This window comes from Haliotis rubra, unplaced genomic scaffold (genome assembly GCF_003918875.1).
Source record: "Haliotis rubra isolate DU_JTF1 unplaced genomic scaffold, ASM391887v1 Scf281, whole genome shotgun sequence".
Lineage (NCBI taxonomy): Eukaryota > Metazoa > Mollusca > Gastropoda > Lepetellida > Haliotidae > Haliotis > Haliotis rubra.
This window is the reverse complement of record NW_025766903.1, coordinates 73,500-96,980: the sequence shown is the minus strand read 5'-3', so window position 1 is coordinate 96,980 and position 23,481 is coordinate 73,500. Positions and strand designations below refer to the sequence as shown.

Genomic DNA, 23,481 nt, shown 5'->3' with positions numbered 1-23,481 from the left:
GTAATAGAAGGACAGACATCGTCAGTGACTTGTGTCATACTATTTGTAATAGAAGAACAGACATCGTCACTGACTTGTGTCATACTATTTGTATAGAAGAACAGACATCGTCACTGACTGGTGTCATACTATTTGTAATAGAAGAACAGACATCGTCACTGACTGGTGTCATACTTTTTGCATAGAAGAACAGACATCGTCACTGACTTGTGTCATACTATTTGTAGCAGAGGAACAGACATCGTCACTGACTGGTGTCATACTTTTTGTAAAAGAAGAACAGACATCGTCAGTGACTTGTGTCATACTATTTGTAATAGAAGGACAGACATCGTTACTGACTGGTGTCATACTATTTGTAAAAGAAGAACAGACATCGTCACTGACTTGTGTCATACTATTTGTAGTAGAAGGACAGACATCGTCAGTGACTTGTGTCATACTATTTGTAACAGAAGAACAGACATCGTCACTGACTTGTGTCATACTATTTGTAAAAGAAGAACAGACATCGTCAGTGACTTGTGTCATACTATTTGTAATAGAAGGACAGACATCGTCACTGACTGGTGTCATACTATTTGTAAAAGAAGAACAGACATCGTCAGTGACTTGTGTTATACTATTTGTAGTAGAAGAACAGACATCGGCAGTGACTTGTGTCATACTATTTGTAACAGAAGAACAGACATCGTCAGTGACTTGTGTCATACTATTTGTAATAGAAGGACAGACATCGTCACTGACTGGTGTCATACTATTTGTAAAAGAAGAACAGACATCGTCAGTGACTTGTGTCATACTATTTGTAAAAGAAGAACAGACATCGTCAGTGACTTGTGTCATACTATTTGTAGTAGAAGGACAGACATCGTCAGTGACTTGTGTCATACTATTTGTAACAGAAGAACAGACATCGTCACTGACTGGTGTCATACTATTTGTAAAAGAAGAACAGACATCGTCACTGACTTGTGTCATACTATTTGTAATAGAAGGACAGACATCGTCAGTGACTTGTGTCATACTATTTGTAATAGAAGAACAGACATCGTCACTGGACTTGTGTCATACTATTTGTATAGAAGAACAGACATCGTCACTGACTGGTGTCATACTATTTGTAATAGAAGAACAGACATCGTCACTGACTGGTGTCATACTTTTTGCATAGAAGAACAGACATCGTCAGTGACTTGTGTCATACTATTTGTAGCAGAGGAACAGACATCGTCACTGACTGGTGTCATACTTTTTGTAAAAGAAGAACAGACATCGTCAGTGACTTGTGTCATACTATTTGTAATAGAAGGACAGACATCGTCACTGACTGGTGTCATACTATTTGTAAAAGAAGAACAGACATCGTCAGTGACTTGTGTCATACTATTTGTAGTAGAAGGACAGACATCGTCAGTGACTTGTGTCATACTATTTGTAACAGAAGAACAGACATCGTCACTGACTTGTGTCATACTATTTGTAAAAGAAGAACAGACATCGTCAGTGACTTGTGTCATACTATTTGTAATAGAAGGACAGACATCGTCACTGACTGGTGTCATACTATTTGTAAAAGAAGAACAGACATCGTCAGTGACTTGTGTTATACTATTTGTAGTAGAAGAACAGACATCGGCAGTGACTTATGTCATACTATTTGTAACAGAAGAACAGACATCGTCACTGACTGGTGTCATACTATTTGTAATAGAAGAACAGACATCGTCACTGACTTGTGTCATACAATACTGAGTCAAAAAAGAAACTTCACAAAATGTAATTTGAAAAGTAATGAATAATTTTTCTCTGATGATACATCTATGTATCCGAAATGGGATCCCTATCTTTCGACTCTAGAAAAACGTTAGCAAAACCCACTCAAACCCATCCATTCGTCGTGCAAATGACGTTAGTGCCAAATCAGGTTTTGCACGTGCAGTCGATAACGTGATCTTTGCATCGAAGTTTTCTTCATATGCACGTGTTTGCATTGGCCTCAAGAATTTAAAAAACACTTTTAAACCACAGTTCTAACGGTACTTGAAATGCCACGATTGTCAAATGTGCAACGTGAACCTGCCGTTGGCATGTTGCAAGCGGGAAGATCAGTTATTGACGTGGCAAGAGCAATGGGAAGCAGCTGTCGTACTGTGTATGACTTGCGAGGTCGTCTACAACAAACTGGCACCACTTCTGATTGCCCAAGGTCGGGTCGTCCTCGACTGGAATCGAGTCGTCTTTAGCGATGAATCCAGGTTTACCCTCAGATTCGCGGACGGCAGGTATAGAGTCTGGAGAAGACGTCGTGAACGGTATGCCCAATGTTGTGTACAGGAAGTCGACAGATTCGGGGGCGGAAGTTGCATGGTGTGGGGTGCTTTCTGTGGGAACAACCGTTCCCGACTTCTGGTTTTCCGTGGAAACCTCACAGCTGCTGCTTACCGCGACCAGGTGCCCACCCCTGAACTCGTTCCTTTCATGGCGGCTCATGGCCCAGGTCTACAGTTCCAGCATGATAATGCTCGGCCGCATACCGCGATGTTGACACGAAATTTCCTTCAAAACGCTGGAATCAACGTCATGGACTGGCCATCGAGGTCCCCTGACCTTAATCCAATAGAGCACGTTTGGGATGCACTTGGGAGAAGGCTTCGTGGTCTGAGGAACCAACCTCAGAATTTGCAGGAACTTGGCGCTGCCTTGCAAGAGCAATGGCGCAGAATCCCCAACCACGTGTTCACAAGCATCAGGCAGTCGATGAGGAGACGGTGTTTGGCAGTGGTGAATGCGCGGGGCGGCCATACACGATATTGAACTGAGAAATTTCGCATTTTTATTCTTGTGACTTGACATTCTGTATACCCATGGTTTGGAACGGCGGTGTAGCCTAATGGAACTGATTATGGCACTGTCAGTGTATCGAGTACATCACACAGATCTCAGCAATGAAATAATAGTGAAATAATAGTGCCTTGAAGAAAGAATGTGAAGTTTCTTTTTTGACTCAGTATATTTGTAATAGAAGGACAGACATCGTCAGTGACTTGTGTCATACTATTTGTAATAGAAGAACAGACATCGTCAGTGACTTGTGTCATGCCATTCTTACTACAAGAACAGACATCATTAGTAACTGGTGTGACTCCATCATTGCTACAAGAACAGGTACCATCACCGACAGTATTACAAAACCATCCTCAGTAACTGGTGTCACTCCATCATTGCTACAAGAACAGGTACCATCACCGACAGTATTACAAAACCATCCTCAGTAACTGATGTGACTCCATCATTGCTACAAGAACAGGTACCATCACCGACAGTATTACAAAACCATCCTCAGTAACTGGTGTCACTCCATCATTGCTACAAGAACAGGTACCATCACCATCCTCAGACATGTATTACAAAACCATCAAAACCATCCTCAGTAACTGGTGTCACTCCATCATTGCTACAAGAACAGGTACCATCACCGACAGTATTACAAAACCATCCTCAGTAACTGGTGTCACTCCATCATTGCTACAAGAACAGGTACCATCACCGACAGTATTACAAAACTACCTCAGTAACTGGTGTCACTCCATCATTGCTACAAGAACAGGTACCATCACCGACAGTATTACAAAACTACCTCAGTAACTGGTGTCACTCCATCATTGCTACAAGAACAGGTACCATCACCGACAGTATTACAAAACCATCCTCATTCACAATGCCAGACATATCAAACATCAATGCCATGATTATTATTAAGAATGAGTCCCTGCAAATCAGTGATAGCATGAGGTATTCTCGAAAACCGAAAACATTGTCTAGAACTTCCGTATGCATCTCAAAGACAGAATCATTAATTGATAGGTGCACATGCTATGTGTTACGTTGACATCTACAACCCTTACAAGCAGATTGGAACTGTACTGCCAATGTAACGGTGAAAATGTGTTGTAGTTTGTATTCACTTTGATATTGTTAATTCATAATGAGGTAGGGGCCCTCAGTACCACTTATTTGGAGTCTCGCCACCTATGGAAGGATAGCCCACAGTACATATTTTCTATCAACTTTTGTTATTGGGTTAAAGTTTACAAAGAAGCCTTACAACATTTCTCATTGGCTGTAAGTTGCAGATCATGTTTTTCATGCAAGACAAGGTGCTCAGTGATTTCATTCTGGCGGGCATCCTCAGGAGAAACACATTTGTTTTGTCTAGAGGAAATTTTGAGGTCCGTCTTATGTATTATAATATATTTTAATAAGTATAAAACGTACACACATATTTCAACTGATTTATGGTATTGTAACGTAGTGTTGTTGGCTGGATGATCAGCTGGCACCAGATCATTTGATTCAGCCCATAGCTTGTAAGTATGTGTAATTCGGTAGTTTCTATTTATAATGCGATTCTCCATAATTTTAATAATTTGAAGTAATGTGTAAGCCATTATAATTAATAGTTGCAATCTATAAATCTTGCAATAAGAATACTGTTATTATTTGGGTCGCCTATATAAGACACAATTACATTTATCCTAAAACTCTTACAGAATTGATGAGTGTTAACACCACGTGGCTTTGGACACATGCCATGCAATAAAGAGCTCTGTCATTCAGCTGGACCTTTGTGATTTCTGGCACTAGCGTTAACCCAGAAGATTCAGTTGGTGACGGGAGTTAGACTCAGTTGGTGACGGGAGTTAGACTCAGTTGGTGACGGGAGTTAGACTCAGTTGGTGACGGGAGTTAGACTCAGTTGGTGACGGGAGTTAGACTCAGTTGGTGACGGGAGTTAGACTCAGTTGGTGACGGGAGTTAGACTCAGTTGGTGACGGGAGTTAGACTCAGTTGGTGACAGGAGTTAGAGTTAGACTCCAGTTGGTGACAGGAAGTTAGACTCAGTTGGTGACAGGAGTTAGACTCAGTTAAGTTAGACGGAAGTTAGACTCAGTTGGTGACGGGAGTTAGACTCCAGTTGGTGACGGGGAGTTAGACTGAATTGAATTGACGGGAAGTTAGACTCAGTTGGTGACGGGAGTTAGACTCAGTTGGTGACGGGAGTTAGACTCAGTTGGTGACGGGAGTTAGACTCAGTTGGTGACGGGAGTTAGACTCAGTTGGTGACGGGAGTTAGACTCAGTTGGTGACGGGAGTTAGACTCAGTTGGTGACGGGAGTTAGACTCAGTTGGTGACGGGAGTTAGACTCAGTTGTTGGTTCTGTTGACAGGCAGCGTGTTATCACTGGTTTCGCTACCCCAGACTCGACGTATTTACACGAATGTGTGGACAGGAACGGTGAAATAAGGCGTTAAATAACATGCGGTAGTTCACCTGTAACAGCGGCCCCAACCTTGATGCAGCGAACGCTAGTCCCACACTGATACCCCCACACACTGCAGCTGAAACACGAGGATAACACGACACATGAAGAACATTACGTAACATTAACACAGAAGGGAGTACGTGTGACACAGTGTTCTATGAATAAATATTTCAAAACTGCGACTAATCTATTTCAACTTTAATTCTGTTTTGTTTTGTACATTTGTATACAGATATTATACACTATTTTGTTTTGCACATATGTATACAGATAGTACTCTATTCATTTACTATAACGCAAAACTATTATTGGTCAGTTCGTCAAAAGCACGACCGCTAATGTCCGAAGTTCTATCAAATTTGTTGAAAACTGCTATCAGGGGAAACCGCGTGCAGGTTCAGCTCCACGTGTTTCACGCAATCAAATCTTCGAAGAAGTACATTGCGTTTGTGCGAATGTTCGTTTGTTTGAAAACATAAACGCACGCGAATATTCTATGTTTACAAACGCAGTTCTCCACAACATTCCCCTACAAATGATAGATCCAAGTCTATCATTTCAAATGAACATATCAATCACCAAATAGCACATTATATACAGACATATTTGGAAACTTATGCAACTAAAGTTCAGTAAAGTCCACACATTTCCTGAAATACAAAGAAAGTTCATCATCCAGTCCTGGAAATATGAAAATAAGCATGTCTGTTCCAAATCATAACACATCGGTAAGTGTACTGTTCATTGTGACAAAACATATTTATTTCCTGAAAAGAAAAACATGTCAATATACAATCAACTGAAATACTTCCCTTGAATGTTTTGGTCTGGAAACCACTTTCTGTTCTGTCTTCGATTCCTTTGCGACATCCATTTATTAACTGTTCTCTGAATCTTCCATCCATGAAAATCTTGAATCCTTCCACCAATCCTTTGAATTCTTCATCCTCGAATTCCACACATGAATTCTTTCAATCCTGTATCCATGAATTTTTCTGTTTCTTAGAAGCCGTCTGCTGCTCCTCTATCCATTGGTTGAATCCTGCTGTTGATCTTCTGTACTGTTCTTGAAGCCTCCTTCGGTGGTAGTTTCTGACACCTTCCATTCCAGTGGACACACCTTTGTCACTGGTCTTGTCCATAACACCTTGATTCGTCTGTATGTCAACAACTCGAACGTGTCCATCTCTCCCTGGATGTGTCTTTATGATTCTTCCTGTGATCCAACTTCCTCTTGAGAATTGCGTGGAGATAACCACAACAACATCGTCGACCCTCAAGATCACGACTTGGTATAAACCATTTCTTCCTTGCTTGTAGTGATGGAAGCCATTCCGACATCCATCGTTTCCAAAGTGGTGTACCAGTTCTTGGACTCTTCGCCACCGTTTTCTCGGACAGAATTCTGCATTATCAACCGACTGTGGAGCAAAGATTCCACCACACTGACCATGAAGAAAGTGATTTGGTGTAAGTGGAACGTCATCATTTGGATGTGTACTTTGGTACGTTAAAGGCCTTGAATTGATCAACGATTCAGCGCCAGTAAAGGCAGTGACTAGTTCTTCATCAGTAATGTCACCATTGCCTAGGATTGCATATATAGCTCTTTTTGAGGACTTGATCATTGCTTCAAAAGCACCACCAAAATGTGGAGCATATGGTGGGTTGAATTTCCAAACAACTCCACGATTTGCCAATGAACTTTGGATATATTTTCCATCAAGTCTGTCGACAAGTACTTTCCAGCTCTTTAACAGCTCCTGTAAAATTTGTACCATTATCTGGCACACCACTACACTTTGGCAAACTATCTACGGTTTACCATCCTGTAAAAGGCATTGAGGAATGTGAGGTCGCTATCAAGACTATATGCCATTTCCAAGTGCACAGCTCTCTGTTGCCAAGCATGTAAATAGACAAAGGAATAACAGCTTAACTCGTTGTTTCCTCACCACCTTGTATCGTAATGAACGGTCCTGCAGAAATCAACACCAGTTTGATCAAATGCCCTTAATGAGTACTTCAAGTCTAACCTGTGGAAGTGGAGCCATAATTTGAACAACAGGCTTTGCCTTAAGTCTGCGACACCATGAACATTCCTTTCATATTCACGGATCCTTCACGAGCAGAAATGATCCAATAACGTGCAGATAGTAAAGCAAAAGGATCTGGTTTGTACCAATGATGCCTTTCCATCTTCATGGCATTTTCTTCACTATCAACTTAGTTACCCAGTTTCTTCTTGGCAATGCCTATGGGGAACTTTGCATCAAATGGTAGAAATGTGGCATGCTGCAGTCTACCTCTCATTCTGATCAACCCATCTTCACATCAAGCATGGGATCCAGTCCAAGGAGTTTACTGCTTGCGCCGACAGTTGTTTCCTATTTTCCAGAGCCGAGACCTCCTTTGTTAAATTCTTCGGTGCACGGGCTTATGTGATAGATCTCTGCATCAAGAAGCTCTTTCATAGAAGTAAGTTCTCCTGAGATTCTCAAACTTAGTTCAGACCGACTGTTGTTCACGAATCTCCAAACCCATGCTGTAATCCTCAGTAGTTTTGCCGAATCTGAATATCTCCTTGCATCAAGCCGCCAACACCAGTCAGATGTCACTATTGTAAATGACTGCCTTTTCATTTCTACGCGCAATTTTGTTTCCTGATCATCTGATGCTTGTGTGATCACTGTTTGTGTCGGTTCTGCCAACTCATCCTCTACCAGAAAGTCAGGCCCTTGACATCCATGCTTTGCTTTTAAGACTAGCAATTGTTGCACCCCTCTAGATAGAGTATCTGCTGGATTTTGAAGAGAAGGAATGTACCTTCCACTGACTGGGAATAGTATGTTCTTGGATAAAAGCTACACGATTGGCTACAAATGTTTTGAATTTGGTGGCTATGGTTTTTATCCAACACAGCACATTTACTATCTGACCAAAGTGTCACAGCAGCAATATTCATTTCAAGAGCTTTAATAACAATCAAGATCAACCTGACTCCTAATACTGCTGCCATCAACTCCATTCGAGGAATGCTGACTGATTTGAGAGAGGTGCCACTCGACTCTTTGATGCTGTCAACCGACTAGACCCATGTCCCATTTTGATAGGTAGTCACACTGTATACGACTGCCCCATATGCACTTTCTGATGCATCAACGAAAACATGCAATTTCTTGTTTTCAATGTCCAAAACTGTACTGCAAGCACCTTGGAAATCTAAGCAACACTTCCCAACTCGTTCACTTGACTGAGCCAAAGCAATGCCTTTTTGTTTCAAATCAGTTTGCAGCTCTTCATCCCAATCTAAACCCTTTAAGCCAGATTTCCTGCATTATGATTTTGGCTGTGATGATGAATGGTGCCAGGAATCCTAATGGGTCGAACACTTTAGCCAATTCCCTCTTAGGAAACCTCTCTTTGTAAGTATCCAGTTGCTATGTGCATTGGTATTATGAAAGCTGAACTCGTCATCTTTAGCAACCCATGTCAAACCAAGTGTTTTGGCAGTAGGCAAGTCATCTCTACCAAGATCGACCTCAGTAGCCCTGTTCTCTATGGGGATTCTCTGTAATACTTCAGGAGAGTTGCTTAACCACTTTCTAGCACACATACCTGCATTTCCCCACAACTCAGTAAGCTGCTCATACAGCTCAATGGCTTCGAGCTCATTCCTCAGCGAGTCTATGTTGTCATCCATGTACGTAGATTGTAATACAGTTTCAGCAGCTTTGGTAGAGTACCTTGAAATCGTCGGGCATGTTCTTTGTGTAATGTACTGAGCCAAAACGGAGAAGCATTGACCCCAAAGACTACTCTTGAGAACTGGTAAACATCTGGTATTTCATTCTGATTGTTTTTGACCTCCAAAGAAATCGAAAGAATGACTTGTCTTTTGGCAACATTTCGATTTGAAGATACATTTCTGCGATGTCGCAAACTATTGCTACTGGGTGCCTTCTAAAGCGAAGCAATATCTGAAAGAGGTCACCTTGTAATTTTGGACCTTGGTTAATAGTGTCATTCAGTGATATGCCTTCACATTTTGCGGATGCATCAAAGACAATTCGGACCTTCGTAGTTTCCTATCTGACGCACAACAGGAAAATGAGGTAAGTAACCATATCCACGTGATGAACCGTTTTCATCAGGAGACACCTTTTCAATGTAACCTTTCTCAATATACTGGATATGATACCATCATATGTTACAGCAACCTGTTTGTTCTTTGGATAACTTCTTCTCTGTGCTACAGAGACGTTTGTAAGCTATGTCCCAGTTGTCTGGTAAGGACCTACACTTTCCCTTCCAAAGGAATGCCAATTTGATATCTGCCATTTCAAACTTAACTGTTTTTCTCACTGATGCTATGACACATTCATCATCCTTGGTAAGGGTTGATGTCAAAGATGGAACTTCATCAATGTCCCAGAGTTTCTGTAACATTGTACCAATTCAATTCTCCCTACTGTTAGAGAAGTATGTACCTGAATTGTGACAGCCATCACTTAATCCTTCTTGTATCCTCCCAACACAGGTCCATCCTAATGGAGTCAGTCGTGCTATTGGATCCGTACCTCTTGGCCAGTGATATCCTGATAGGACCTATGTAGTTCAAGATAATCCATGCCAATGAGGAGATCTATGATATGAGGAGACTTTAACCTTGGGAAACTCAATGTTTTCAAGATGTTTCTACCTACCTGCAAACTTCCGCCAATCAACAACTTGCATCCGTCCAGTAACCCTAGTTGTTGTTAAGGCAGATAGTGTAGTATTGACCCGACCCATCCAAACTCTCTAAGCCAACCTGAACTGTCATGGTGTCTAGCATTTCATGTTGCCCATTGAGGACATTAACAGAAACTTTCTGGCGCTGGACCAGATAAACCCTAATTCTAAGGCTGCATCCCTATTGATATAAGTCTGTGTACTGGCATCATCCAATAGTGCATTAACAACAATTCTTTTGTTCCCATTCTTAAGTACTACTGGCACTGTCCTCAATGACACCAACGTTGACTTGCTGGATTCAGATGAGGACATAGTAACTTCCTGATGGACACTGACTGTCGTGCTGCTTATTAGTTTTAGTTTCCAATAACATCACATCTTTGTTGAGTGAAGAAACTCCCATTGTGTGATGCAGTTGCGGCTATCTATTCCATGTGATTCTACGGTTACAACTGTTAGCACGGTGGTTAGTGCCAGACATCTGAAGCTAAAGGTTTAAATGTTTAGCAGTTTCCCATCTATCCGGGAACACTCATCAATTTGAACTGTTTACACTTCCAAATGTGATGGCAGCTTTTACAGAGAGCACACTGAGCACTCATGTCAGTCTGGCCATCACCAAAGAACGGAACCTGGATTTGTTCTGACCTCTAGCTGTAGTCTTTCCTTCTCGCGGTAGACCATAATGTTTCTGATGCCATAACACTAAATTCAGCCTCTTGCAACACCCACTCACGCAATGTTTCAACTGACTCTTGGCGTTCTCGGATCAAAGACCCATCTGTGATAGCTTCAGTTAACATGGATTCTTGTCATTTTCTTCAGTAGCTGATTGTATAATGCTCCACTGCCTAACTCTCTTCTAGTCTGTCAGTATCTCTGAGATTTATGACAACTATGTCCAGCATGTCTGCATAATTCCTCAATATCCTTTTGCACATTGCCAGGACGAATTGGCCTAAAGTTTGACACTTCCTCCAACTGCAACGTAATTTGGCGTCTTTAAGCCACCATACTTCCTTTCTAATCTATCCAGTGCTACCTCACATGCAGCCGCACTATGACCCAAAGTCTTGTATGACTTTCATTGCGTCCCCTGTGATGTACTGACGTAACTGTAAAAGCTTGTACTCAGCTGTAGCTGGAGCATTGTTATTACACAGGCCATGCCGCTTTAAAACCTTCATATGATTTGGCATCACCCGAAAAGTAGAGATGGAAACGCGTCTCAATTGTTTCCACATATCATTTCCCAAATTGTAACCTACTCTCGAATCTGCTACAATATCGGCGGATGCTGCATGCCCCTACATGCGTTTGTGTAGGGTTTTGACTCCTAGTCATGTGACCTAAATCACTTGCACTGATCTGTTCCCTCTGACCTGAGTTAGCATCAACGAATGGCTCAACATGTGGTTCCAATTGTTCTATGTGAGAAGTGACAACAGGAATATACTTTTCTTTTTTTCAACCTGCTTTACAGTCCTGGTCAATCTAGATACTCCAGTTCTACCACACTGCTAAATGAGCCTCTCGCATCGGACCTAGCTCTCAAACACTCTTGAGCTCGTTCTTGCACTCCATTCTAATTACGTCGATTTGGGTGACCTCGTCTTTCGAAACTTTTAATCATGTTATTTCTTTTTATCTCCTATCGTTTGGAATGTTTCAGCCACGCCATGTTCCATACTCTTCTGATAGCCTGGAAGCTGACGATCATTAACTGTCGGTCAATTGCATTTCTCATTTCCGTCCGAGCCACCACCCCATTCTGTTCATCAATAAGTTTTTCAAGTCTATTCGTTGCTTTTAGTAAAATGCAGATTTGGCTATATAGCCTTTTGCGTTTAAGATCTACCTTTTATCTGGTCCCTCGCATGGTCAGGGCAGCCATTATCAATCTGTTTTGTTCCTGTTTGTGACATGTTCAGTGTATGCAACTAACCAACTAACCATGAACTAATCAAACCGCATCATCGTTTCACTACCAACGCTTCTGTTGTAAACACGGACTTAATTTCAACTTACCTTAATAAGTGTCCACACAAAAACACAAGTACGATGGTATGAAGACTGTACCCATATACCCAGATAAGGCAACAATAGAAGCTACACAACCACGCTCTGCTACCATTTTGTTACGCAGTGTTCTATGAATAAATATTTCAAAACTGCGACTAATCTATTTCAACTTTAATTCTGTTTTGTTTTGTACATTTGTATACAGATAATACACTATTTTGTTTTGCACATATGTATACAGATAGTACTCTATTCATTACTATAACGCAAAACTATTATTGGTCAGTTCGTCAAAAGCACGACCGCTAATGTCCGAAGTTCTATCAAATTTGTTGAAAACTGCTATCGGGAAACCGCGTGCAGGTTCAGCTCCACGTGTTTCACGCAATCAAATCTTCCGGGAAGTACATTGCGTTTGTGCGAATGTTCGTTTGTTTGAAAACATAAACGCACGCGAATATTCTATGTTTACAAACGCAGTTCTCCACAACAGAGAGTTACGTGTGACATAACGTAATAAAAATGACACAACATAGTACATGTGCCACAACACAATACACAGACATTTTCAGTGACTGAGGTCATACCATTCTTACAAGAACAGGCATCGTCACTAACTGGTGTCATGGAATTATTCCTAACAGGACACCATCACCGATGTATAACATGATACATGTGACACACAACGCAATACTTGTTACACATAACATCATACATGTCACACAAAATATACTACGTTTTACACAAAAGCAGAATACGAAATATTTAACACAAAACTGTCTTGCACGGAGTTGGCTAAATCCGTCAGAGGGATCTGTTTGGTGGCAACTATGACTTGAGTACACAAGGAACCCTGCTAGGAACCCTGCAGCCATGCTATTCATTATTCTATGTGTCTATATAGTGTCTGCACCATGGACGTAAGGTTTCACGTGGAGTCTAGTTTGGTACTAGGTGCTCATGTTCACAAGAATCATAAGCACGATGTGAACACAGCACATGTCGTTTGTTGTGCATGTTTATGTATGTCTCGCTGTGTTTTTACGCACGTGACCTCTGCTCGTGTAATTGCTCCAGGCATCAACAGGGGTTCAGCACAATGTACCAATCTTCCATAACAAAGCGATTTTAACAGACACTTCCTGCGTGAATAATTATTTGATTCACACCAAAATGGCTTTCCTCATCTCTGTCCTAAACAGGCCTGCCTTTAGCACCTACTTGTCGCCTTGGTAATGACAGTTGCTGTGAAGTTGTTGATGTTACAGCTGCAGAAAGGTCGGATGTAGTCCTGTAGCACCACCGCCGACACAGCATTCATCCCGGATGAGAGAGTGCTGGAAGTGATGACTGGAGGTAACAGGTGGTAACAGTAGACTTCAGGGAGAAGTTGTCAGACTACATTGTATGTTATGTTAACACCTGGTGAGAGAGTGCTGGAAGTGATGACTGGAGGTAACAGGTGGTAACAGTAGACTTCAGGGAGAAGTTGTCAGACTACATTGTAGGTTATGTTAACACCTGGTGAGAGAGTGCTGGAAGTGATGACTGGAGGTAACAGGTAACACAGTAGACTTCAGGTAGAAGTTGTCAGACTACATTGTATGTTATGTTAACACCTGGTGAGAGAGTGCTGGAAGTGATGACTGGAGGTAACAGGTGGTAACAGTAGACTTCAGGGAGAAGTTGTCAGACTACATTGTATGTTATGTTAACACCTGGTGAGAGAGTGCTGGAAGTGATGACTGGAGGTAACAGAAGACTGGTCACAGTAGAAGTTGTCAGACTACATTGTATGTTATGTTAACACCTGGTGAGAGAGTGCTGGAAGTGATGACTGGAGGTAACAGGTGGTAACAGTAGACTTCAAGGAGAAGTTGTCAGACTACATTGTATGTTATGTTAACACCTGGTGAGAGTGCTGGAAGTGATGACTGGAGGTAACAGGTGGTAACAGTAGACTTCAAGGGAGAAGTTGTCAGACTACATTGTATGTTATGTTAACACCTGGTGAGAGTGCTGGAAGTGATGACTGGAGGTAACAGGTGGTAACAGTAGACTTCAGGGAGAAGTTGTCAGACTACATTGTATGTTATGTTAACACCTGGTGAGAGAGTGCTGGAAGTGATGACTGGAGGTAACAGTAGACTTCAGGTAGAAGTTGTCAGACTACATTGTATGTTATGTTAACACCTGGTGAGAGAGTGCTGGAAGTGATGACTGGAGGTAACAGGTGGTAACAGTAGACTTCAGGGAGAAGTTGTCAGACTACATTGTATGTTATGTTAACACCTGGTGAGAGAGTGCTGGAAGTGATGACTGGAGGTAACAGGTGGTAACAGTAGACTTCAGGTAGAAGTTGTCAGACTACATTGTATGTTATGTTAACACCTGGTGAGAGAGTGCTGGAAGTGATGACTGGAGGTAACAGGTGGTAACAGTAGACTTCAGGGAGAAGTTGTCAGACTACATTGTATGTTATGTTAACACCTGGTGAGAGAGTGCTGGAAGTGATGACTGGAGGTAACAGGTGGTAACAGTAGACTTCAGGGAGAAGTTGTCAGACTACATTGTATGTTATGTTAACACCTGGTGAGAGAGTGCTGGAAGTGATGACTGGAGGTAACAGGTGGTAACAGTAGACTTCAGGGAGAAGTTGTCAGACTACATTGTATGTTATGTTAACACCTGGTGAGAGAGTGCTGGAAGTGATGACTGGGTAACAGGTGGTAACAGTAGACTTCAGGGAGAAGTTGTCAGACTACATTGTATGTTATGTTAACACCTAGTGAGAGAGTGCTGGAAGTGATGACTGGACGTAAACGGTAAACGTCAGGGAGAAGTTGTCAGACTACATTGTATGCTATGTTAACACCTGGAGAGAGAGTGCTGGAAGTGATGACTGGAGGCAACAGGTGGTAACAGTAGACTGCAGGGAGAAGTTGTCAGACTACATTGTATGTTATGTTAACACCTGGTGAGAGAGGGCTGGAAGTCTTGACTGGAGGTAACAGTAGACTTCAGGGAGAAGTTGTCAGACTACATTGTATGTTATGTTAACACCTGGTGAGAGAGTGCTGGAAGTGATGACTGGAGGTAACAGTAGACTACAGGGAGAAGCTGTCAGACTACATTGTATGTTATGTTAACACCTGGAGAGAGAGTGCTGGAAGTGATGACTGGAGGTAACGGGTGGTAACAGTAGACTACAGGGAGAAGTTGTCAGACTACATTGTATATTATGTTAACACCTGGTGAGAGAGTGCTGGAAGTGATGACTGGAGGTAACAGGTGGTAACAGTAGACTTCAGGGAGAAGTTGTCAGACTACATTGTATGTTATGTTAACACCTGGTGAGAGAGTGCTGGAAGTGATGACTGGAGGTAACAGGTGGGAAACAGTAGACTTCAGGAGAGGTTGTCAGACTACATTGTATATTATGTTAACACCTGGTGAGAGAGTGCTGGAAGTGATGACTGGAGGTAACAGGTGGTAACAGTAGACTTCAGGTAGAAGTTGTCAGACTACATTGTATGTTATGTTAACACCTGGAGAGAGAGTGCTGGAAGTGATGACTGGAGGTAACAGGTGGTAACAGTAGACTTCAGGTGAGAAGTTGTCAGACTACATTGTATGTTATGTTAACACCTGGTGAGAGAGTGCTGGAAGTGATGACTGGAGGTAACAGTAGACTTCAGGGAGAAGTTGTCAGACTACATTGTATGTTATGTTAACACCTGGTGAGAGAGTGCTGGAAGTGATGACTGGAGGTAACAGTAGACTTCAGGAGAAGTTGTCAGACTACATTGTATGTTATGTTAACACCTGGTGAGAGAGTGCTGGAAGTGATGACTGGAGGTAACAGTAGACTTCAGGGAGAAGTTGTCAGACTACATTGTATGTTATGTTAACACCTGGTGAGAGAGTGCTGGAAGTGATGACTGGAGGTAACAGGTGGTAACAGTAGACTTCAGGGAGAAGTTGTCAGACTACATTGTATGTTATGTTAACACCTGGTGAGAGAGTGCTGGAAGTGATGACTGGAGGTAACAGGTGGTAACAGTAGACTTCAGGGAGAAGTTGTCAGACTACATTGTATATTATGTTAACACCTGGTGAGAGTGCTGGAAGTGATGACTGGAGGTAACAGGTGGTAACAGTAGACTTCAGGAGAAGTTGTCAGACTACATTGTATATTATGTTAACACCTGGTGAGAGAGTGCTGGAAGTGATGACTGGAGGTAACAGGTATAGACTTCAGGGAGAAGTTGTCAGACTACATTGTATGTTATGTTAACACCTGGTGAGAGAGTGCTGGAAGTGATGACTGGAGGCAACAGTGGTACTAGACAGGGAGAAGTTGTCAGACTACATTGTATGTTATGTTAACACCTGGTGAGAGAGTGCTGGAAGTGATGACTGGAGGTAACAGGTGGTAACAGTAGACTTCAGGAGAAGTTGTCAGACTACATTGTATGTTATGTTAACACCTGGTGAGAGAGTGCTGGAAGTGATGACTGGAGGTAACAGGTGGTAACAGTAGACTACAGGGAGAAGTTGTCAGACTACATTGTATGTTATGTTAACACCTGGTGAGAGAGTGCTGGAAGTGATGACTGGAGGTAACAGGTGGTAACAGTAGACTACAGGGAGAAGTTGTCAGACTACATTGTATGTTATGTTAACACCTGGTGAGAGAGTGCTGGAAGTGATGACTGGAGGTAACAGGTGGTAACAGTAGACTTCAGGTAGAAGTTGTCAGACTACATTGTATGTTATGTTAACACCTGGTGAGAGAGTGCTGGAAGTGATGACTGGAGGTAACAGGTGGTAACAGTAGACTTCAGGTAGAAGTTGTCAGACTACATTGTATGTTATGTTAACACCTGGAGAGAGTGCTGGAAGTGATGACTGGAGGTAACAGGTGGTAACAGTAGACTTCAGGCGAGATGTTGTCAGACTACATTCTATATTATGTTAACACCTGGTGAGAGTGCTGGAAGTGATGTCTGGAGGTAACAGGTGGTAGTAGACTTCAGGGGAGAAGTTGTCAGACTACATTGTATGTTATGTTAACACCTGGAGAGAGAGTGCTGGAAGTGATGACTGATAACAGGTGGTAACAGTAGACTTCAGGGAGAAGTTGTCAGACAACATTGTATATTATGTTAACACCTGGTGAGAGAGTGCTGGAAGTGATGACTGGAGGTAACAGGTGGTAACAGTGAGACTTCAGGGAGAAGTTGTCAGACTACATTGTATGTTATGTTAACACCTGGTGAGAGAGTGCTGGAAGTGATGACTGGAGGTAACGGGTGGTAACAGTAGACTTCAGGGAGAAGTTGTCAGACTACATTGTATGTTATGTTAACACCTGGTGAGAGAGTGCTGGAAGTGATGACTTGAGGTAACAGGTGGTAACAGTAGACTTCAGGAAGAAGTTGTCAGACTACATTGTATATTATGTTAACACCTGGAGAGAGAGTGCTGGAAGTGATTACTGGAGGTAACAGGTGGTAACAGTAGACTTCAGGGAGAACTTGTCAGACTACATTGTATATTATGTTAACACCTGGTGAGAGAGTGCTGGAAGTGATGACTGGAGGTAACGGGTGGTAACAGTAGACTTCAGGTAGAAGTTGTCAGACTACATTGTATGTTATGTTAACACCTGGAGAGAGAGTGCTGGAAGTGATGACTGGAGGTAACAGGTGGTAGCAGTAGACTTCAGGTAGATGTTGTCAGACTACATTGTATATTATGTTAACACCTGGTGAGAGAGTGCTGGAAGTGATGATTGGAGGTAACGGGTGGTAACAGTAGGCTTCAGGTAGATGTTGTCAGACTACATTGTATGTTATGTTAACACCTGGCGAGAGAGTGCTGGAAGTGATGACTCGAGGTAACAGGTGGTAACAGTAGACTTCAGGAAGAAGTTGTCAGACTACATTGTATATTATGTTAACACCTGGCGAGAGAGTGCTGGAAGTGATGACTGGAGGTAAGAATAGACTTCAGGGAGAAGTTGTCAGACTACATTGTATGTTATGTTAACACCTAGTGAGAGAGTGCTGGAAGTGATGACTGGACGTAAACGGTAAACGTCAGGGAGAAGTTGTCAGACTACATTGTATGTTATGTTAACACCTGGTGAGAGAGTGCTGGAAGTGATGACTGGAGGCAACAGTAGACTGCAGGGAGAAGTTGTCAGACTACATTGTATGTCATGTTAACACCTGGTGAGAGAGTGCTGGAAGTGATGACTGGAGGCAACAGTAGACTGCAGGGAGAAGTTGTCAGACTACATTGTATGTTATGTTAACACCTGGTGAGAGAGTGCTGGAAGTGATGACTGGAGGCAACAGTAGACTGCAGGGAGAAGTTGTCAGACTACATTGTATGTCATGTTAACACCTGGTGAGAGAGTGCTGGAAGTGATGACTGGAGGCAACAGTAGACTGCAGGGAGAAGTTGTCAGACTACATTGTATGTTATGTTAACACCTGGTGAGAGAGTGCTGGAAGTGATGACTGGAGGTAACAGTAGACTACAGGGAGAAGCTGTCAGACTACATTGTATGTTATGTTAACACCTGGTGAGAGAGTGCTGGAAGTGATGACTGGAGGTAACAGTAGAAAAGTGCAGACTTCAGGAGAAGTTGTCAGACTACATTGTATGCTATGTTAACACCTGGAGAGAGAGTGCTGGAAGTGATGACTGGAGGCAACAGTAGACTAGCAGGGGAGAAGTTGTCAGACTACATTGTATGTTATGTTAACACCTGGTGAGAGAGTGTGCTGGGAAGTGATGACTGGAGGTAACAGGTAACAGTAGACTACAGGGAGAAGCTGTCAGACTACATTGTATGTTATGTTAACACCTGGAGAGAGAGTGCTGGAAGTGATGACTGGAGGTAACAGGTGGTAACAGTAGACTACAGGGAGAAGTTGTCAGACTACATTGTATATTATGTTAACACCTGGAGAGAGAGTGCTGGAAGTGATGACTGGAGGTAACAGGTGGTAACAGTAGACTTCAGGGAGAAGTTGTCAGACTACATTGTATATTATGTTAACACCTGGCGAGAGAGTGCTGGAAGTGATGACTGGAGGTAACAGGTGGGAACAGGTAGACTTCAGGGAGAAGTTGTCAGACTACATTGTATATTATGTTAACACCTGGTGAGAGAGGGCTGGAAGTGATGACTGGAGGTAACAGGTGGTAACAGTAGACTTCAGGTAGATGTTGTCAGACTACATTGTATATTATGTTAACACCTGGTGAGAGAGTGCTGGAAGTGATGACTGGAGGTAACAGGTGGTAACAGTAGACTTCAGGGAGAAGTTGTCAGACTACATTGTATGTTATGTTAACACCTGGAGAGAGAGTGCTGGAAGTGATGACTGGAGGTAACAGGTGGTAGCAGTAGACTTCAGGTAGATGTTGTCAGACTACATTGTATATTATGTTAACACCTGGTGAGAGAGCTGCTGGAAGTGATGACTATGTAACACCTGGGAGGTAACAGTAGACTTCAGGGAGAAGTTGTCAGACTACATTGTATGTTATGTTAACACCTGGTGAGAGAGTGCTGGAAGTGATGACTGGAGGTAACAGTAGACTTCAGGGAGAAGTTGTCAGACTACATTGTATGTTATGTTAACACCTGGTGAGAGAGTGATGGAAGTGATGACTGGAGGTAACAGTAGGCTTCAGGGAGAAGTTGTCAGACTACATTGTATGTTATGTTAACACCTGGTGAGAGAGTGCTGGAAGTGATGACTGGAGGTAACAGGTGGTAACAGTAGACTTCAGGAAGAAGTTGTCAGACTACATTGTATATTATGTTAACACCTGGAGAGAGAGCTGGAAGTGATGACTGGAGGTAACAGGTGGTAACAGTAGACTTCAGGTAGAAGTTGTCAGACTACATTGTATGTTATGTTAACACCTGGAGAGAGAGTGCTGGAAGTGATGACTGGAGGTAACAGTAGGCTTCAGGGAGAAGTTGTCAGACTACATTGTATGTTATGTTAACACATGGTGAGAGAGTGCTGGAAGTGATTACTGGAGGTAACAGGTGGTAACAGTAGACTTCAGGTAGATGTTGTCAGACTACATTGTATATTATGTTAACACCTGGTGAGAGAGTGCTGGAAGTGATGACTGGAGGTAACAGGTGGTAACAGTAGACTTCAGGTAGAAGTTGTCAGACTACATTGTATGTTATGTTAACACCTGGAGAGAGAGTGCTGGAAGTGATGACTGGAGGTAACAGGTGGTAGCAGTAGACTTCAGGTAGATGTTGTCAGACTACATTGTATATTATGTTAACACCTGGTGAGAGAGTGCTGGAAGTGATGTCTGGAGGTAACAGTAGGCTTCAGGGAGAAGTTGTCAGACTACATTGCATGTTATGTTAACACCTGGAGAGAGAGTGCTGGAAGTGATTACTGATGGTAACAGTAAACTTCAGGGAGAAGTTGTCAGACAACATTGTATATTATGTTAACACCTGGTGAGAGAGTGCTGGAAGTGATGACTGGAGGTAACAGGTGGTAACAGTAGGCTTCAGGGAGGAGTTGTCAGACTACATTGTATGTTATGTTAACACCTGGTGAGAGAGTGCTGGAAGTGATGACTGGAGGTAACGGGTGGTAACAGTAGGCTTCAGGTAGAAGTTGTCAGACTACATTGTATGTTATGTTAACACCTGGAGAGAGAGTGCTGGAAGTGATGACTGGAGGTAACAGGTGGTAGCAGTAGACTTCAGGTAGATGTTGTCACACTACATTGTATATTATGTTAACACCTGGTGAGAGAGTGCTGGAAGTGATGACTGGAGGTAACAGTAGGCTTCAGGTAGATGTTGTCAAACTACTTTCTATATTATGTTAACACCTGGTGAGAGAGTGCTGGAAGTGATGACTGGAGGTAACAGTAGGCTTCAGGGAGAAGTTGTCAGACTACATTGTATGTTATGTTAACACATGGTGAGAGAGTGCTGGAAGTGATGACTTGAGGTAACAGGTGGTAACAGTAGACTTCAGGAAGAAGTTGTCAGACTACATTGTATATTATGTTAACACCTGGAGAGAGAGTGCTGGAAGTGATGACTGGAGGTAACAGGTGGTAATAGTAGACTTCAGGTAGATGTTGTCAGACTACATTGTATATTATGTTAACACCTGGTGAGAGAGTGCTGGAAGTGATGACTGGAGGTAACGGGTGGTAACAGTAGACTTCAGGGAGAAGTTGTCAGACTACATTGTATATTATGTTAACACCTGGTGAGAGAGTGCTGGAAGTGATGACTGGAGGTAACAGGTGGTAACAGTAGACTTCAGGTAGATGTTGTCAGACTACATTGTATGTTATGTTAACACCTGGTGAGAGAGTGCTGGAAGTGATGACTGGAGGTAACAGTAGACTACAGGGAGAAGTTGTAAGACTACATTGTATGTTATGTTAACACCTGGAGAGAGAGTGCTGGAAGTGATGACTGGAGGTAACGGGTGGTAACAGTAGACTACAGGGAGAAGTTGTAAGACTACATTGTATATTATGTTAACACCTGGTGAGAGAGTGCTGGAAGTGATGACTGGAGGTAACAGGTGGTAACAGTAGACTTCAGGGAGAAGTTGTCAGACTACATTGTATATTATGTTAACACCTGGCGAGAGAGTGCTGGAAGTGATGACTGGAGGTAACAGGTGGGAACAGTAGACTTCAGGGAGAAGTTGTCAGACTACATTGTATATTATGTTAACACCTGGTGAGAGAGGGCTGGAAGTGATGACTGGAGGTAACAGGTGGTAACAGTAGACTTCAGGTAGATGTTGTCAGACTACATTGTATATTATGTTAACACCTGGTGAGAGAGTGCTGGAAGTGATGACTGGAGGTAACGGGTGGTAACAGTAGACTTCAGGTAGAAGTTGTCAGACTACATTGTATGTTATGTTAACACCTGGAGAGAGAGTGCTGGAAGTGATGACTGGAGGTAACAGGTGGTAGCAGTAGACTTCAGGTAGATGTTGTCAGACTACATTGTATATTATGTTAACACCTGGTGAGAGAGTGCTGGAAGTGATGTCTGGAGGTAACAGTAGGCTTCAGGGAGAAGTTGTCAGACTACATTGTATGTTATGTTAACACCTGGAGAGAGAGTGCTGGAAGTGATTACTGATGGTAACAGTGGTAACACTTCAGGGAGAAGTTGTCAGACAACATTGTATATTATGTTAACACCTGGTGAGAGAGTGCTGGAAGTGATGACTGGAGGTAACAGTAGGCTTCAGGGAGAAGTTGTCAGACTACATTGTATGTTATGTTAACACCTGGTGAGAGAGTGCTGGAAGTGATGACTGGAGGTAACAGTAGACTTCAGGGAGAAGTTGTCAGACTACATTGTATGTTATGTTAACACCTGGAGAGAGAGTGCTGGAAGTGATGACTGAGGTAACAGTTTCAGGAGAAGTTGTCAGACTACATTGTATGTTATGTTAACACCTGGTGAGAGAGTGCTGGAAGTGATGACTGGAGGTGGTGGTAAGACTTCAGGTGAAGTTGTCAGACTACATTGTATGTTATGTTAACACCTGGTGAGAGAGTGCTGGAAGTGATGACTGGAGGTAACAGTAGGCTTCAGGAGAAGTTGTCAGACTACATTGTATGTTATGTTAACACCTGGTGAGAGAGTGCTGGAAGTGATGACTGGAGGTAACAGGTGGTAACAGTAGACTTCAGGGAGAAGTTGTCAGACTACATTGTATATTATGTTAACACCTGGTGAGAGAGTGCTGGAAGTGATGACTGGAGGTAACAGGTGGTAACAGTAGACTTCAGGTAGATGTTGTCAGACTACATTGTATGTTATGTTAACACCTGGTGAGAGAGTGCTGGAAGTGATGACAGGTGGTAACAGTAGACTTCAGGGAGAAGTTGTCAGACTACATTGTATGTTATGTTAACACCTGGTGAGAGAGTGCTGGAAGTGATGACTGGAGGTAACAGGTGGTAACAGTAGACTACAGGGAGAAGTTGTAAGACTACATTGTATGTTATGTTAACACCTGGTGAGAGAGTGCTGGAAGTGATGACTGGAGGTAACAGGTGGTAACAGTAGACTTCAGGAGAAGTTGTCAGACTACATTGTATATTATGTTAACACCTGGCGAGAGAGTGCTGGAAGTGATGACTGGAGGTAACAGGTGGGAACAGTAGACTTCAGGGAGAGAAGTTGTCAGACTACATTGTATATTATGTTAACACCTGGTGAGAGAGGCTGGAAGTGATGACTGGAGGTAACAGGTGGTAACAGTAGACTTCAGGTAGATGTTGTCAGACTACATTGTATATTATGTTAACACCTGGTGAGAGAGTGCTGGAAGTG

At 42.6% G+C, this 23,481-nt stretch overlaps 1 protein-coding gene across 1 annotated transcript in view; it reads right to left on the bottom strand.

The window, feature by feature from the left end:
- LOC124281287 (sodium-dependent multivitamin transporter-like) overlaps positions 1-23,481 on the bottom strand; it is a 62,347-nt gene that overhangs the window by 4,233 nt on the left and 34,633 nt on the right. The window contains exons 10-11 of the mRNA XM_046717317.1: positions 13,308-13,423; positions 5,336-5,403 (exon numbers count right to left, since the gene is read on the bottom strand). Of these exons, the coding sequence (XP_046573273.1) occupies positions 5,336-5,403; positions 13,308-13,423 (184 nt within the window). The remainder of the gene's footprint in view (positions 1-5,335; positions 5,404-13,307; positions 13,424-23,481) is intronic.